This window comes from Limulus polyphemus, unplaced genomic scaffold (assembly GCF_000517525.1).
Source record: "Limulus polyphemus unplaced genomic scaffold, Limulus_polyphemus-2.1.2 Scaffold31, whole genome shotgun sequence".
Lineage (NCBI taxonomy): Eukaryota > Metazoa > Arthropoda > Merostomata > Xiphosura > Limulidae > Limulus > Limulus polyphemus.
The window spans coordinates 692,166-709,631 of record NW_013665641.1 but is presented as its reverse complement, the minus strand read 5'-3'; the positions used below and the strand labels follow the sequence as shown (position 1 = coordinate 709,631).

General features: G+C 32.6%; 1 protein-coding gene across 8 annotated transcripts in view; it reads right to left on the bottom strand.

Moving 5' to 3' along the window:
- LOC106459899 (calmodulin-regulated spectrin-associated protein 2-like) overlaps nucleotides 1–17,466 on the bottom strand; it is a 110,553-nt gene that overhangs the window by 36,610 nt on the left and 56,477 nt on the right. For all 8 annotated transcript variants that reach the window (XM_022386806.1, XM_022386822.1, XM_022386827.1 and 5 more), the window contains 5 exons: nucleotides 15,777–15,992; nucleotides 10,074–10,159; nucleotides 4,887–5,034; nucleotides 3,062–3,179; nucleotides 1,787–2,038 (listed from right to left, as the gene is read on the bottom strand). In XM_022386806.1, coding sequence (XP_022242514.1) covers nucleotides 1,787–2,038; nucleotides 3,062–3,179; nucleotides 4,887–5,034; nucleotides 10,074–10,159; nucleotides 15,777–15,992 — 820 coding nt within the window. The remainder of the gene's footprint in view (nucleotides 1–1,786; nucleotides 2,039–3,061; nucleotides 3,180–4,886; nucleotides 5,035–10,073; nucleotides 10,160–15,776; nucleotides 15,993–17,466) is intronic.

Genomic DNA, 17,466 nt, shown 5'->3' with positions numbered 1-17,466 from the left:
CTCTCTATCTATATATAAATTAATCTTTATGGACCACAGAAGTATCACTAATACCCCCCCCCCCTCAAAATTGCATGAACTTACAAACTTACTAAAGAATGTCCAGTTTTTATTTTAAAATTTTGATATAATTTAATTTAGTATTTCTATCATCTTTTAGTATGTGAAATTTATTGTGACAAAGAATAGGATGTGACAGGTGGGTGTGGCAGGAGAAGTCTGATTTTCTATTTGATAGCTCTGTAACCTAACAAAATTGAAGGCTATAAAATTTGGGTTTGTCTGATCAATGACCATCCCATAGTGAGTAATTTACGTTGAATTTTGTACTTTTTTGAGGGGTGATGGATAAACAGAGAAGAGAAGATATCTAGAGAAAATGTGTCACACTAGGGGAAATTCAGGATTTTTTTCAAATACTGCCTTATAGAATTAAGAACTTAAAACGTATATACTATTAAAATATAGATTATTATCCATGATTTTATGCTATACTAATTCGTATAAATTAAATAAAAAGTAGTTTAATAAAATTTTGAATGTAAGACACTAAAACCTTGTGTCATGCGCAGTAAAGGATACTTGTGGTGATAGGGTTAGTACATCAATCTTTATTCTGTTCATGCATTTATTTTAATTTATCTCTTGATTAAATACATAGTTATTTTACTTTTAAGTTGAACATAAAGTGAAGAAAACATGCCCATGTTCATCTTATATATATATACAAGTGTGTTAAGAAGATGCTATTAAACCTGATATTTCTATATATATTTCCTATTTCAAAACATTTTAGTTGAATTTTCTTTGACATAAATCATTATTTCCTGCTTTCTCTGTTCTTCATAGATCATCTGATAAAAGTATAAAAAATGAATAGACTAAGACTTTGGAAATTCTAAACAGGGGGCCTAGTGAGCTTTGGCACTGAGCAAACAAAGGCTTCACAAGCAGTAACCTACATAAAACATACTTGAAAAACTAAAATGATCTTTACTTATTAGTAAAACATAAAAAAAAGACTTACAAATATTGTTGATACTACACCATCTAATATAATGCCTCAACAATAATTGATATATCTATTCTCTTATCAGTTACTTTGGATATCATAAGCCAGCAGGCTTAGTAAATTTTGGTATTGAGTGTAAGACCTGATTAGCAATATGGTACAAAAGACATAAGGTAGGTTAAACATACTGGAGAAAAGACTTCGGTTTTGGTTTGTTTTGAATGCCGTGCAAAGCTACACAAGAGCTAGCCAGCCCTAATTTAGCAGTGATAGACTAGAGGGAAGGCAGCTAGTCAATGCCACCACCAACTTTTGGGCTACTCTTTTACCAATGAATAGTGGGATTGATCGTCACATTCTAATGTCTCCATGGCTGAAAGGGCAAGAATGTTTGATGTGAAGAGAATTCAAACCCGCAACCAGCAGATTGCGAGTCAAGTGCACTAACCACCAGGCCAGAGAAAATAAAGTTACAATATATGCAGTTATTTCAATACAAATTTTCAATATGTTTCTGTATCAGCTGGCAGGTTGAAAAAAAAAATACACTGCATAAAAAAACATGATAATTATAATGCCATTCATTTTATGCTATTGGATATGATGTGGTAAAAATCTGAAGAACACAGAATTTTAACTTACATATTTGATATTTTTAATTTATATACTGGCTTTTTGTGAGGTTCTAAAGTTTATTTACAGACATGCCTGTCTGTAAACAAACTTTAAAATCACCCAAGTCAAAAAAAAAAAACACAAAGAAAATTTGGGCACCTTCAACAGAAAACTTTTGCTCTTCTATGATTCCTGGTCGAATGACACACTTTGCTGGCCTAATTTCAAATAGGAACATAAGATCAGCTATGAAGGCCAGAACATTCTGTCGTAAGGAGGAATGCATGTACAACATGTCTTCCAGAGTTAGAAAATAGATATCATGGGGAAGGGTTTGAGTACAGAACTGTTCTATCAGCTGCAGGTTGTATACAGAGTCTGACAAATTCATAGGTTCAAGAAGACAGATTTCTGTGGGGGAAAAAAAAAGAAGTCAAATGTTAATTTTGAACAACTTTTAACTCAAAGTTCTATAAGAAGATGATAGTTGAGTGAACGTATTAATGATCATAAACAAAATAAAATAATGATAACCGTTTATTTCCTAAATTGGAAAAAATTCAATTGACATTAACTCTGTTTACACTCAAAGGAAGGTAATATGTTGTATTTTTCTATGATTTTATTGTATAATATTAGTCTAGAAGCCAACAATGAATCATTGCAAGATGTAAAATACAGTAATAATTTGCATAATATAAATGTCTCTTTGATAGATCCAAGTAAATAATAATGAAAAAAACATTTCAAATATATGACAACATTATACAGAGTAAGACTTTGTTTGATTTTTCTTTATTTAGTTATATTTTTAATACATTGTGTCCTAGAAACCTTGCCAATTATAAATGTTTTTAACTCGTATATGAAAAAAAAAGTATTTAATTCAAGCACTATAGCATAGAATTAATATATTTTGTAAACTTATGAATACAGCTCATTTGTGTAATAACAAATACTCTCAGTGCTCATTCTTTAATAAGAGGGCTGTTCCCAACAGGTTTCAACTCTTTTGGGTGTTTTCCATTCATTAATTTATTTACTTACAATGCAATTATCTCATTTATCTTTGACACCTTAAACTATGCTGCTTAGCTTTAATTATATACTTATTGTCATTCTTCTATACATTCCATAATTTACCCCAATGCTCTTACATATGTTACTCCTCTAGTTCCTTAATTATTCAAAAGAAAGCTGTAAGAGATATTTTTAGTCAACTGTAAACATGCAGTTTTTCTTTAAATCAAACAAAAACATCCACTCTATCTTTTTTTTTTCACCATTAACCCATTGACTACTGATCTGCTGTATAGGGTACAGTCCACCTCTGGCAGTTGAATGCGAGTGTGCTGTATACAGTGTATGGCTTGCGTTTAGCGCAGCCACAGTCAATGGGTTAATTTGACATATGTCAAATTCCTAAAAACTAACCTTTCCAGTGAAGGTAATTAGGACAGTAGAAGCTAAGCAAAGAACTTAAACTGCAACCATCACATAAATCTGCAAGGTCTTCTATAATTGGAATATATGGAACTATTTTCTGTTGCTCCTACAGAGAAATAAATGAATAAGTTGTCACAAGTGTATCAAAAGTCCTTAACTTGTACCAGAATGTTTTTGTAGTAAGTTGATAACTTTGCTGTAGAACAAGCAATATTTTTTCTATTATAATGGAAAGGTTTTTTAAGGCATCTTTTTGCCAGATTAAGAGGTAGAAGTCAACATTTAATACATTATTTCAATTTATTAGATACATCATTTTCTACATCCACACTAAAAGATGTTTCACCATAATGTTCATTTGTACTCGTCTTTCTTGAACTACACTTTAAAGGCTTTACCTTTTATGTTGTAAATAGTGTTCAAAGTTTTATGTGCATTTTCCTGCTTTAAGCAACTGATATTATTATAGGTATTTAGCTTTAAGTACTGTGTTGTGTAAGCTTCAAAATTATTTTTTATTTTGGCAAGTTGTGTTGTTTGTTTGCAACAGTTTACTTAGTATGTAAGTAACAGAAAAAAAAAAAATTACTATCAGTCCCACTTTAGCCTGATAAGGGTGGGTTTAGTTCTATTAATTGTACACCTATAACTAGAATCAGTAAAAAGGAGGAAAAGTCCTTATAGGTTACTGAATACAAAATACTAATAAAGCTTATAAACAAGTCCTAGTTGAGGCCAACTAATTTTTGCCTCATTCTGAATATTTAATTTTCTAAAAACACAAACAGTTTTTACTATCAGTCCCACTTTAACCTGATAAGGGTGGGCTTAGTTCTATTAATTGTATATTTATAATTAGAATCAGTAAAAAGGAGAAAAAAGTCTTTATAGGTTACTCAATACAAAATACTAATCAAGCTTATAAACAAGTCCTAGTTGAGGTAGTTTATTTACACTTATGGCCAACTAACTTTTGCCTCATCCTGAATATTTAATTTTCTAAAAATAAATGATTTATTAGTACTTTCAAGATATTAGCATTCTCAGAGAAGCATCTTAGTGTACCATGATGTGCCATTAATTTTGTATTTTCAGGCTCAGTGTTTCAAACAAAAACTTAAAGATAAAATGAAATGGATTTTGAGCTGCATGGAATATCAAGCTAAATTAACTTATTTTTGAATCAGTTAAGATTCTAACTTTAAAAAAAGAAAAGAAGATAATACTCTCTTTCTAAAATGTTTCTAAGCCATTCACCAATAACTACTGTTGTCCATGTTTGGTGACAATCAGTCAAGTTTGTTTCCCCAGTTTTAAGCACATGCACACATGTCAAATAATGGTTTAGATTATCAATCCCACACACTAAAATACAATAAGGATTAAAGGAAACTTCAAAAACATTTCAAAGTTAGAACCAGTCTTCAGTTTCCTCATTCTTGCAAATGAATACACTTTATATACACGTATCTACCCAGAACTAAATACAAAGTTATCTAAAATCATTTATATAAATGAAAAACCCTTTCCTGTTGAACTTGCTAGCTGAATAACATACTGTAATCAAATAGTAGCAACACATGCTCTAATAAATCACTTTCTTTTACAGCAAGCATTAAAACTACTGTTCAGAGAGGTTGTAAATAAACATTTCAAAAAGTTAAGAAAGTCTATATTATATATGACATTCATATACTATTTCACTTACATTTATTGGGCATCATTAATAGATAAAAAGAAATTCAAAAACTTATACATAACTTACAATGATTACATTTTTATTTACTACCTTTGGTCTTTTAATCAGACTTACATAAGAAGATTTTTGTGAAGTGTGATATGAGCCAAGTTCACCTTCAATCCTCCATCTCATTTTAGTACAACATTTGTTCAACCACAGGATGGCAGCATCTTCGGGGTCTTCAGGGACTTCATCAGGAACAAGGACCGAGGAAAACCTCCTGCAAGCGTCCAAAAATTAATAACATTTCTTCATACAATAATGCAAAAAGATTTTTTTATATTTCTTTCTTTGTAGTTTAGTCACAAAATCCTAAATTAACAGTGTTTTATGTACAATAAATTTGCCTTTTGCCTATTAGGAATCTTTTCATATTTCAGTCAGTGGCTCAATGATGATAGAACTGCATCCCTACAAATTACAAAGGAGGAAGCAAATTCTAAATAGATAAATAAAAGGTATTTCTTCCATTTACTAGCTTTACAATGAGAGAGACTGAAAAACACTTGTAGAAAAACAGAAAAAAAGTATATTTTGTTTGTTTTGTATACAAATAAATGATAAAATCACAAACAACATGTTTAGGACAGTTTCAAATCAAAATAACTTATGTTAATCAAGCAATATCTCAACAAGAAAATTTATTATTATTCCAAAAGTTTCATTTATAAAGCATGCTCAGAGGTAGAACATCAAGCAAATCAAATGTGACTATTTGTTTGAAATTCATTCCCTTTCCAATTTCACAGCATTTCTTCTGTGAACAAAGGGCAAAAACAACAGAAAAAAAACATTACAAGCATTATAAAAGAAAGCAAGAGCTGTGAAAAAAAAGTTAGAATTTTCACCATTAACATTTTTTGTCAGATGTTTCAAATTGGGAGTGAGTAAAGTTCCAACATACAAGTTTAAAATGACACTGTATTGCTATTTTCAGTGCATCTGGTTTAAGTAAACTAAACATAAACATTACAAGAAAATTAATTACAAATGTTTCCTGTTGATCTTCCTATTCATGTATTACAAAATATTGCACTTAAAAGAAAAAGTCCAAAACCCAAGCACACTATTTTACAATTTTGAACTTTTTTATACATGTCCATTTGTTAATTTTGTGCACATTCACTAAGGTTTTTTTTTAAAAAAGTGTTACAAAGCTGTAAATAAAAAATATGCCATTAATCTATGCTAAAAAGTATTAAGCAAAGTATTATTCTTTTCAGCAGCACTAACTTAAAATATAAGCTGAAAGATGTTATTCATATTAACAAATCACCAGTTATAGCTGTATAATACAAATTTCAATGGAAGTTGAATGTACGACTGACAAATATTCATAGCTTGTTTCAACTGTAGAACAAAGACTCTTTTCATGTAACCAGTACTACAAAAGGATCTTAACATTTGGTCTGATGAGCATTCCATCACATTCTTTGAATGTGAAAATCACACACATTAACATGTATTAAAAAAGTATCTAAAGCCCAGTGTATTAAATACTAGTATATGCCTCTCCAATTTTTCAAAATCTTCAGTTGCTACAGAGCAGTGAACTAAGAAATATCAACTTGCTTGCACTCAGGATATACTTAGCCAAGTTCAACTGCATACAAATACAGCTCAGAAGTATAATCTCTGTAGAACTGTCTTCTCTATACTACTTAAAATATTTGAGAAAAATAAAGAAACATAAATTTAACTTGGGAATCACAAAAGTGTTTTCCCTTACACATTATTAAAATAAGTAAAAAATCTTCCCTAATAACTCATTTTTCTTAATCCTTCTCAAATATTTTTAATAGTGAATATATCTGTAAATGTTAATTTTTTTAAAGTCTGCACCTCTATTACCTGGTATCTCTAAGCTAATTTACACAGAAGAAAGATTAGTTTGTTTTTGGAATTATTATTGATTAATATAGAGCTATCTCCAGGGATGAGACTGACTCAAAAGAAGAACATTGAACATTTTCTGAATCCTCATAGGGGAGATGTTGTGTACTCCCAAAAGGCCAGTGAGTTCAAGGAAGGTCTGAGATTAATAATGGTTGGAGATGGCTTGAATGGGTAATGAAGAAAAATGTCATCATGATGATGACAAAACCTTGTCGAAACGTTGTACATTTGCTGTTATGTTAAACTTATATTAAAGTTTTTCTTCATTACTCATTCAAGCCATCTCCAACCATTATTAGTCTCAAAGTGGGTTCCTCGTCATCGAATTTCAAGGTCTGAGATGTTTCAAGGTGCATTTTGAGGTACTTTTTGTACTTTAAAGAGCTATTTATTAACCAAAAAATTACAGCTATTGGGCTAAATATACTAAAAGTTTTCTAACTATTTTAGTCAGTATAGTATTTAACTCTGCATAGACCACAAAATATATCAGTTTAACTGATTAATTTTTGTTTATAGATACTTTGCAGTAGTATTACTATGTTGGCCTTTATAATCCTCCAAATTAGAATATCAAATCTACAGCAATATTCACTGCTGTCTTAATGACAACTAACCAGCAAATAACATAGTTTATTCTGAAGACACTTAATGCACCAGCAGATTATAATGAAATTATCCTCACCAATGTGAAAAAACTAAAAAAAATTATATTAGGTTTTTGTATTAATAAAAATTTTTTTGTTAAAATCATAAAATAGACGTAGTTTTCCAAGTTAAACCTCAGCATAAGCTTTGTCACATTTCACCTGTATTATACTCAACTTCCGTGACAAGTTAAAATCAAAACAAAAAAATACCTGTTTAATGCTAGTAAAATTACTTTTTTCATTGCTGCCATTTGTCATGACATTTAGATCAGGAAATTTGAATTTCCTATATAATTTCAATCTTCACATACAAGTAATATTTTTAAATTTAAACTTTTACAATATTGATTAAGCTGTCATACTTAAGAAATGCCATACAAAGTTTAACTAAACAAAGTGACTATTTTTTGCAGTATTAATATTTTCTACAAAAGTTTGTCTGCAAATCCACCTTTTCATTGACATTCTTTTCGAATCATTTTTGTGTCTCCTCTTAATTATCTTTGTTATTCTTGAATATTTGAAAAATCACTACTGTGCAGCCACTTCCCAAGAGACACGTTTTGAAAATGGATGATGGCAGGCTAACAGCCGAAACTTTTGCATACCCTACCTGATGTGTCAGGTTTTTCCAATCAATTAACTCCTTCCTTACAGGCTAGGTGCACTACACCTACTTTGTAACCACCAAAATAATAATAAAATTATTCATACTATAACTTTTGATAATGTATGCATACCTTCACAAAAGTGTGCAGACTATCAGTAAATATTGCAAGTCTTTTGAACACAAAAAATCAATTTTTTAAATCAAGTACTTTACTAAACATTTTCCTATGAATATATGAAGTCAAATTCACTCAAAGTGTTGACTGCTCCTAGTGCAAAGTGATTTTCATGTTAAGATTAAAAATATTTTCTTTCTTGAAAACTTTCAAATTTTATTTGCATAATCTCTAAAACCTTCCAAATAAATTATCAGATATTTATTTTTCATAAAAACTTTATATTCTGTCTGTTATTTTCTTTACCCTAACTCTATCTGGGTCGGTCAATTTGACAGCTCTCATAACCACCATAAAAAATTAGAAAATCTAAATTATCCTTTTGTCTTTCTAGAATAACTGCAAATTGTAACAGGAAACCACACCTGTTTATTCTAAATAGCTTAAAGCTTGTAACAGTATACTATTTATACTTAATTTTATTGATGCCTGAACATGTCTAACTAATAATCCTGCCTCCCAAGTTGTAAATCACTCAGCAAACATGCAGTTCATGTTACTATATCAAATTATGTAATGCAAGAGCTGCTCACGAGCATACCCCTTGAAGATTTATCATGTTTTTCAATATCTTACTTAATCTAACTTTATCTAACCTAATAAGCTTCTGATTTTTACATTTTAGATAGTTTGTAATAATAAGTAAAGAATACACATAAAAGAGAAAAAATATAGTACTTATTTCAGTCGTCTTATTTTCTTTGTTTGCTGATAACCGTCAATGAAAATTAAGCCTATTTTTTTTATACTAATGGTAGTACTACACTAAATAATTTTTTATTTAGTTACATAATGCACCTAAAACAGAATAATAAGAAGAAAAAAGCAGACAATGTCCTATAATTATGTTAAGCTTGTTGATGTGTTTCCCATGGAAATAAAATGTGAAGTAGAAGCAAAATAGAAAATTCTCTGTACAAAAAAAACATGTAATATAAATATGCCATTTCACTGGCTTTCTATTAATTATAAATAATACAGTATGAAATATCAGAGAGAACTGCTGGCAATTTGTAAAAAACAAGATGTAACAGCTGGGTGTGACAACTGGGCCTAATTTTCTACTTTATGGCTCCATAAACAAACAAGATTGAAGGCTATAAAGATTTTGATTTGCCTTAGCATTAACTGTATTATAATATGTAATTTATGTTAAATCCTGTAGTTCTGGGAGGGGTAGTAAATAAATTAGAGAAGAGGGTAGATCTAGAGAGCAAATGTCAAAATTCTCATACTAAGGGAGATTGAAGATTTTTGTAAATATTTCATTATAAAATTAATAATTTAATACTTATATAATATTAAACTTTCATTTATTAACTATGTTTTAATGCCAAGTTTATTCGTATACACTGATATTAAAGTAGCTTAATGAAATTTTGAATGTACTCTGTAAAACGGTTGTGACATGCAGAAAAGGGTTAACAGTTATAAAACATTGTTGAAATTCCAGTTTCACAAGTTTATAACTAATGCCATGGATATATTATACTAAATTACAAATGTTGCACCTGATCATTCCTACTTCAAAAGTCTCGAAGCTGACTAAAAACAAACATGGAAAAAACAGATTGGGAAAAAATTGTCACCTCTGTATCTCAAAATAGTATATGTTCAGTATTGCTAATTTCATATTGACATAGTCACATAAATGCATAGAGAAAAAAACAAAACAATGATTATACATAGTATTTAGAAAAATTAAATGAAAATTATACTTAACTAGCCTGATGGTTTTATTTTTTAAGTCTATTTACTGAAAGTTTGAAAGACTAAAAAAATTAGCAATGTTTTGTATTGTTGTTTTTTAATACAATCACATTTAAAAGTTTTATATGCAGATAAACACATTGTATGATTTACTGCAAAGAAGATCCCAGAAATTTTTTTAAAATGAGTAATTATAGAATTTTCATGGTTCAACCAACCTGCAAACATCTACCACTTTTTCTGGAATAAGAATTTCTTTAATATACAGTGCCATAATTCCATCTATTACAGCCATATGAGCACTCTGAAAGATAAAAATTAAACAAATTATTTATATATAACTATTCTTTTTCCTTGAAATGTTGGTTACTTGCTTTTTCATTTCTAAAACTACACAATTATTATTCACAAAAACAAGAAACATAATCGCAGATAACCATAAGAATTAAATTCATTAGAATTGACATCCCAGCAATCAATAATGTAAAAATAAAGTAAAAAAAAACTAGTTTTACAAGTAAATGGAGTAATCAGATTATTTCAGCACACTTCATTTACTTAAGTAACAATTATTTTAAGATCTCAAAATTTTACAGATTACATGACCTCAAAATATCAATATGTGCTACCAGTAATAAGAAAGTATAAAAGTATTTCCACTCATAAGCTTTTTCATTCATTATCAAATCTCAACAGTTCAGTTCCATTACAAAAAATCAAACTATAACTTTCAGTCATGTATCAAATTCATATGGTGTCCGAGCAGTTAAAAGTTAAATGTTTGAAATTATTTCCAGTTGCTTCATGAAATGTTAATACATTGATACCTGATAGTGGTAATGCTTGTAGAGAATCTGTTATACACCACAGAGATTACATATAAAGAATTATATTGTTTCAAGATGGCAGTATGTTGAAGATTTTTTGTCATTGTTTGCAAAAAATGATGGAAAACAAACTATGTGCTTTCATCACTCTTTATAGTGTCACATTCTGGTCAGTCTTACTTTACTTTTCAATATATCAGCTAACACATACACAGACATTCAGCACTACTTATAATAGTAAAAAACATACAACTGGAACAAGTGAAAAAAGGTTAAATTTGAACACATTTTAAATGAAGTAATTCTCAGCAGCTTCTATATGCAAACATTTTTCATATGCCACAAGCCTCAAAATCTCACATACTCCAGGATCAATGTGGTTCACTGCATCTCGTATGTAAATCCTAATGCAACAACCCTCCACCAGTAGGAGTGTGACACACACTCCTGATGCATGTGACTCTCTCTATTTAATTCTGCCAAACTATCACTTTGAGATTAGGCAGAAAGGAAGCACCAGTTTTTAGTGAGGAGGAAGAGTGGGAAGTTTGAGAGAAGGTAAATACCTATAAGAAATATATTTTCAATATAGGAAAATAATAACTTCCAATATGGTACCTTGCCTGTTCTCACATTTATAGCTAGAATCCCACGTTGAATAGGTGGAGAGACCAGTGCAAGGGAGAGAAATAAGTATCCTTCGAAAACATTCGAAGCACACCCATAAAGTGTTATCCTTGTTGGAAGAAGAACACATATGTGAAACAGCACCACTTCTGTACCAGGTATACTCTGCACCCAGTATGGAAATAGGTGTCACATAAACGAGGGAGAAGTGAGAGGAGCACAACCAACAGGGAGGGAAAAACCAGATGGGTTCAAATTTTGGTGAAGAAAGACTGTAGAAAAACCATCTACAGACAGGAATGTGAGGAAAGCTAAAATGAATGTGCCCCAAAGAGTACAGTGACTAGAGTGAGTCGGACCACAGGTGGCAGTCAACTCCTGTCCAAAACCAAGTGGCAATCGGAATACAACTTCTGATCCATGGTAGGAGGAAGGTTCACACCATCTTCACCTCAAGTTGAGTAGAACTGAAATATATATATATTTCAAACAAATATATGAAACTGGGCACACATGTGGAAATCCACAACCACCCATACATCTGGAAACTCAACATCCAAATGATGGTATGAAGGGATGTGCAAATGTAGCAGGTCACATCAAACTCAATCAGATTGGTACCACACTGCGCAACATCAGCCTTAGGTAGCGAAAACTCTCTGATGTGCAGCATGAGAGGTAGAACCCTCCCCCAAACATCATTATCCTCCAGATAGGATTGCACAGAAGCCAGAGCACATGTGTAAGCACCATCAACATCTGGGACCCACCACCGGGAGGTGGAGATCATGAGACAAAGCTACTAAATTGAGTTAAAATAAGGAAACATAACCAACATAAGTGATGATATGTTGATTGGGTCAGCTCTAATCTAAAGCCACTCACTGGGAACCAACATCCGGGTGATGGTAGGATGAGGGATCCCAATTGGAGGGATGAACTGCAATGTGACAGATCTTCTCCAAAGCAACATCATCTTTCAAGACCCACCACATGGAGGTGGAATGCATGATTGGAGGATTAAACACCATCTACACCAGCAGAATATCCCCACTCTACTCTCTACCGAATGGAAGTAATCACATTCAGGAGGAGTCCTCTACTGGAACAGGAAAGTGGCAAGGACTCTCCTACTTCACTAGAAGAACAAGAGGGACAAAATGCAGTGAAGAGTCTGGAGGAATGCCAACACAGGAGACAGTGCAATGGGTTACCATGAAAACCTTGTACTGAAAAGCAGACCACCCCTGATTTATTCAATTTAAGGGACAGCAGGGATGGGTTGCTGTCCCATTCTGCTTTACCCAAAAAGTCAATGGGTTATTATGGTCTGGAATGGGCATATTTATGAAGCAAATATATTTCCAATGGTGGAAGACACTCAATTTAGGTTGATAAACCTCAAAAGAGAAAGGGTAAACTGTTGACGCTACAAGGGAAGTGAAACACCTAGACAATCCAGATTTCTTTGCCAGGCACCTGATAAATATTAGCCATGAAGTCAAAGGGTGTGAAGGATTGAGAATAAGACAAGAAAACTAAGTTTGTGCTGGCCAGTACAGAGCAGTCAAAAGGACCTGACATAGAGTGGCATTGATGATCAAAATCACCCTGGGAAGGAGTCACACAGAATGGTAAACATAAAGGTACCGGTTGATCCAGTCTTTACTGAGAGCATCCACAGGGACTGAGGATGAGGAATCAGAAACCAAAAAAGAGGTAACTTGTGTTGAGGAAAGTGGCAAAAACACCCAGATGAGGAGTACCCCACCAATTACATAGCCACCTAAAAACCTGAGGGTCAAGAGACCACTCCGTGGGATAAACCTGGTCAGATCTTGAAAGATGACCCCCCCCCCCATTACGATGAAAGTACCCAGAACATGACACACAAGGAGACGTAGCTACAGCATGTGGGCCCAATAAAGGATATCTAATGTTCGACCACAAAGGGGAATGGGAAGCTCATATTCCAAAAAGCGATGAACCTCACATGCAGAAATAAGGGGGTAGCAGGTGCATGGAGAACTGAAAGCTCCATCGAATGGAGATGAAGTGAAGAAGGTTAGGCCTGACTGAGTTAGGTGTTGAAAAATACACCCAAGTGGATAAGATATTGGGTAGGCAAAAGGAAAAACTCCTCCAATTTGAGAGTCCACCCAATACGAGCTGCTTCTGTCAGTAGTAGACGTGTGTGTTGAGAAGACTCCAGGTCAGAATGAGCTAACAGGAGCCAGACATCTGTGTAGTGGTGTAAACACAACTTTTGGGCATGTATAAATCTGGCAAAGGCCTTGACCACCTGACAAAATATATATGGTGCTGTAGCAAGCCCAAAAGGTGAGGCATGAAACTGATATACAATCACGTAGTGGAAAAACCAAATATAGCATCTGGACTGATGAGAAATAGGAATATGTAGATAAGCATTCAAGGCATCTACCTTGGTCATCCACAGTTCTGAAGAAAAAAGCCTACTGTAGTGAGAAAGGACTCCATGGTAAAGTGTGGAAGATTCATAAATTGGTTGAGGCAAGACAGATTGATCCCAGTATGCTAGTTCCCAATTTTCTTGGGGATGACAAAAAGCCTTTAGTAAAAACCTGGAGAAGGCTGGATGACAGGCTCAATAGCTCTCTGTGATAGAAGAGTTTGCACAGCCTCGGACAGATAGTGGGATCCTCAGGTAATGGGAAGAAAATCAGTACATGAAACAATGGGGGCAGGGACAGAAAACAGATGAAAAGTCCTTCTGACAAAACCTGGATCAGTACTAAATTTCTGCCACAGAGGAACAAAATCAACCAAACTCGCAACCACTGGACTGAAAAACACCTGATAGTCACCAGAACTGCTGGCAACGATGAACCCGAATGTTGAGACACATGACAAAATGTCGAACCCCTAGTGGAAGGAACCGGTAAAGGAAGAGAAACAATATATGAGAAAGGTCATGGAATCAAAAAGAGACAAACAAGCAACCAATGATGAAAAGGTTGACCGTTGTCTCACAGATTCCGCAAGTGATTCCAAAGACTCAAGAATATCCCCAAAAAGAGACTAATGGAGAAAAGGACCCACCTATAAATCATGAAGATAAGTGGAAGGTAGATGAACCTGTGAAAAGACAGCAACCCTCCCAAGAAGATCTCAACGGAAAAGAAACCACATGTGAAGGGATAGGGCTAAAGAAGAAAAAATGTGCCAATGTGGAGGTATTGGGGGAAAGGGTATCCCCCCCCCCCCAACTTCTCACAAGATCAATGGACGTCCTCAGAAAGGAGGTGTATGGTGGACAAGTACCATAGAAGAGCTGTAAGGGTAAGATGAAGGCAGGAAACTGCAGGGAGTCAAGAAAAGGTTGATAAGCCATGAGGATGAGGCATGCTAGCACCAGCCCTCAACTGAGAAACAAAATGCTTAGCATGAACCCTGATGCCATGGGAAGGAAGGAAAACAAATAGAGGGGGGGAGTCACGTGGCAAGAGGGTGTGTCACACTCCTATTGGTGGAGGGTTGTTGCAAGATGATTTACATGAGAGAGCATTGAAACACATTGATCATGGGGTACATGGGAGTTCAAGGCTTGTGGCATGTGAAAATTTTTTTTATATAGAGAGCAGCACTGAACTAGAATAGCTATACAAGTGAAAGGAGATAAGGTACCATATAGAAAACATTTATTTCAGCTGTTGAGTTTACTGTATGTGTTGTTCCTTGAGTCAGTAATATGTACTTGAAGACCAATACTGTTTATAAAAACAACACATTATAAAAACTTCATAAGTTTCATAAAAGTAATTGAGTTTTATTATTTCCTTTTTTTTTATTAATGTGGTCATTGTACATAAACTACTTTAACTGTTTGTATCATAGAGTACATTATACTGATGGAATCAAAGTGTTAACCAGAAATGTCATGCTTACAATTTAAAATACTGGTCTAGCACAAACTATGTTTTGTATTTAAAAACAAATCTATGATTGTAGTAAGATGTTAGTAAACACCCTATTATTTGATAGGTCGTTTGAATAGTGTGCCTTTTGGCTAAGTACATTAAACAATATTAAGAAATAATTACACACACAATATACAACAATCTAGCTATCTTATCTTTCTTTACTCAGTTAATTTCCAAGTAACAATAAAATTACAAATTGCATGTATTTCTATTGTGAATTATGGCCTGTTTACACAATGACAACCCCCATCATGGTATAAAGATATATTATTTTTCCACAGAGAACCATCAGTAGCAGAAAAAGATCAATTTGCATTTTTCTTCATCATCAAATTATTACTGCCTATATATATCTCACATTACTAGACTACAAATACACCATTAAAAAAATGTGTAACAATGGGTGGACACACACCTGTCCAATTGTGAAGAAATATTTTAAACTTAGCTTCAAATCCATTTATATATTAAATATATTTGATTAGAAACTTAAATTATAACAAACCATTCGAAAAGGTGCTGTCTGTAATAAAACTGTTTCTGTGAGTGGTGCATCAGGAGGTCCATTTACAAACACCATCTTCCTCATCAAAGCTTGCTGGATCCCGTGATGGTCTAAGTTATGATAGTTAGGGTCAGCATATATATTTGCTAGTGCCAAACAATAGAGTTCAGCACTGGCTAGTTTCTGAATAATCTGTGGCTTCAACTGATATTTCTCCTACATTAAAACAAAAATATATATATTTATATATATAATCAGCCAAACATGTTAATTACATTGTATGTTTGGATATTTGTTTCCTTTAATGAAAAAACAACAACAAAAACTTTGAATTTTAAAGTCTACAATTAAAAAGCATCACAGTATAACAATAACAAAACTAGTTTATTATTAAACAGTCCTGGTTTAAGTTTGTTTTAGCATAAACCACACTGGATTACCTGCTATGTCCATTGCAGGGAATTAAACCCTGGATTTTAGAATTGCTATGTCTATACACTTACCACTGACTCACCAAGGGATCCCTGATATAAGAAATATAGTTGAAAACAGTACACAGAGCTGTTGTTTCACATGTATTCAACAGAATAACCTCAACAATATTCTTTTGTATTCTGTACAAGTATTGAGTTATTTTTTCTTCTTAAGAAATAAAGTTTATAATGCAATAGACAGGGATCATATCATTCTTAAGACAATGTTATTACCCAAAGATACATACATGATATACACTCATACACTATATTAGGCTTCTCTGTTCACTTTTAAGAAAAAATAGGCTTCAACATAATACAGGTTCTCTGTCTAATTTCTTTGGCAAACAACCAATTTTCCAATCCAAAATACTCATAAAATCATAACATTATAGAGACCAGAATAGTTTTCCCATGTTTTTCCAAAGAATACTTATAAATTTATTAGGCTTTTTTTATAGGTTTTGTTTACTGTTACAGTGAAGAACTTCATCCATTTGTCCAAAGTCCTATGTAAGATTTTAAGTTATCTCCACATAAAAACTAGAGAGAAAACATGTTCAAAATATAAGATTCAATAGGTTTTTATACATTCACTGAAAAGCCTGTTGTATGTTTTGTAAATAACTTCATTTTCCTAAATTTTACAGCTGAAAAGGGTCATTTAAAGTGGATTCAAAGATTAGAAATAAAATGATAAACAAAGACACCACTAAGAGGAGAATTGCTTGTTTTCCCTTGAATGCTTTGTACATGAACATAACCATTACATTTACCTAAATGGTAGTTCTAGGAATTATGAACTGAAGTATCAAATAAATCTCTTTTAAAAATACTTTACAAGAATACAATTAAACTTCAAAAATATGAGAGAATAAAATAACCATATCAAAAGCATAGGCAAGTTTTTTTTCTTAATCAGAAGGTTTCACTCAATGTCTTAGATTCTATTAAGTCAGAGTGCAAGATAATATTCGTGCAAAGATTAAAAATACTTTAGTCCATCATGCATATTGCATTTACATAACATCTAGAGCTTCTAAAATGTATATCTACAGTTTTTTCAGTATCCCTGTATATTGTATCTGGTATTTACTCTCATCTACCATGAACTGTCACTAAATCAGCAATGTACGGTAAAATGAATAGTTGATAACTCTGACATAATGTCATGATGAATGGCACACTTTGACCCCATCTGTGCACATAATGTAAAA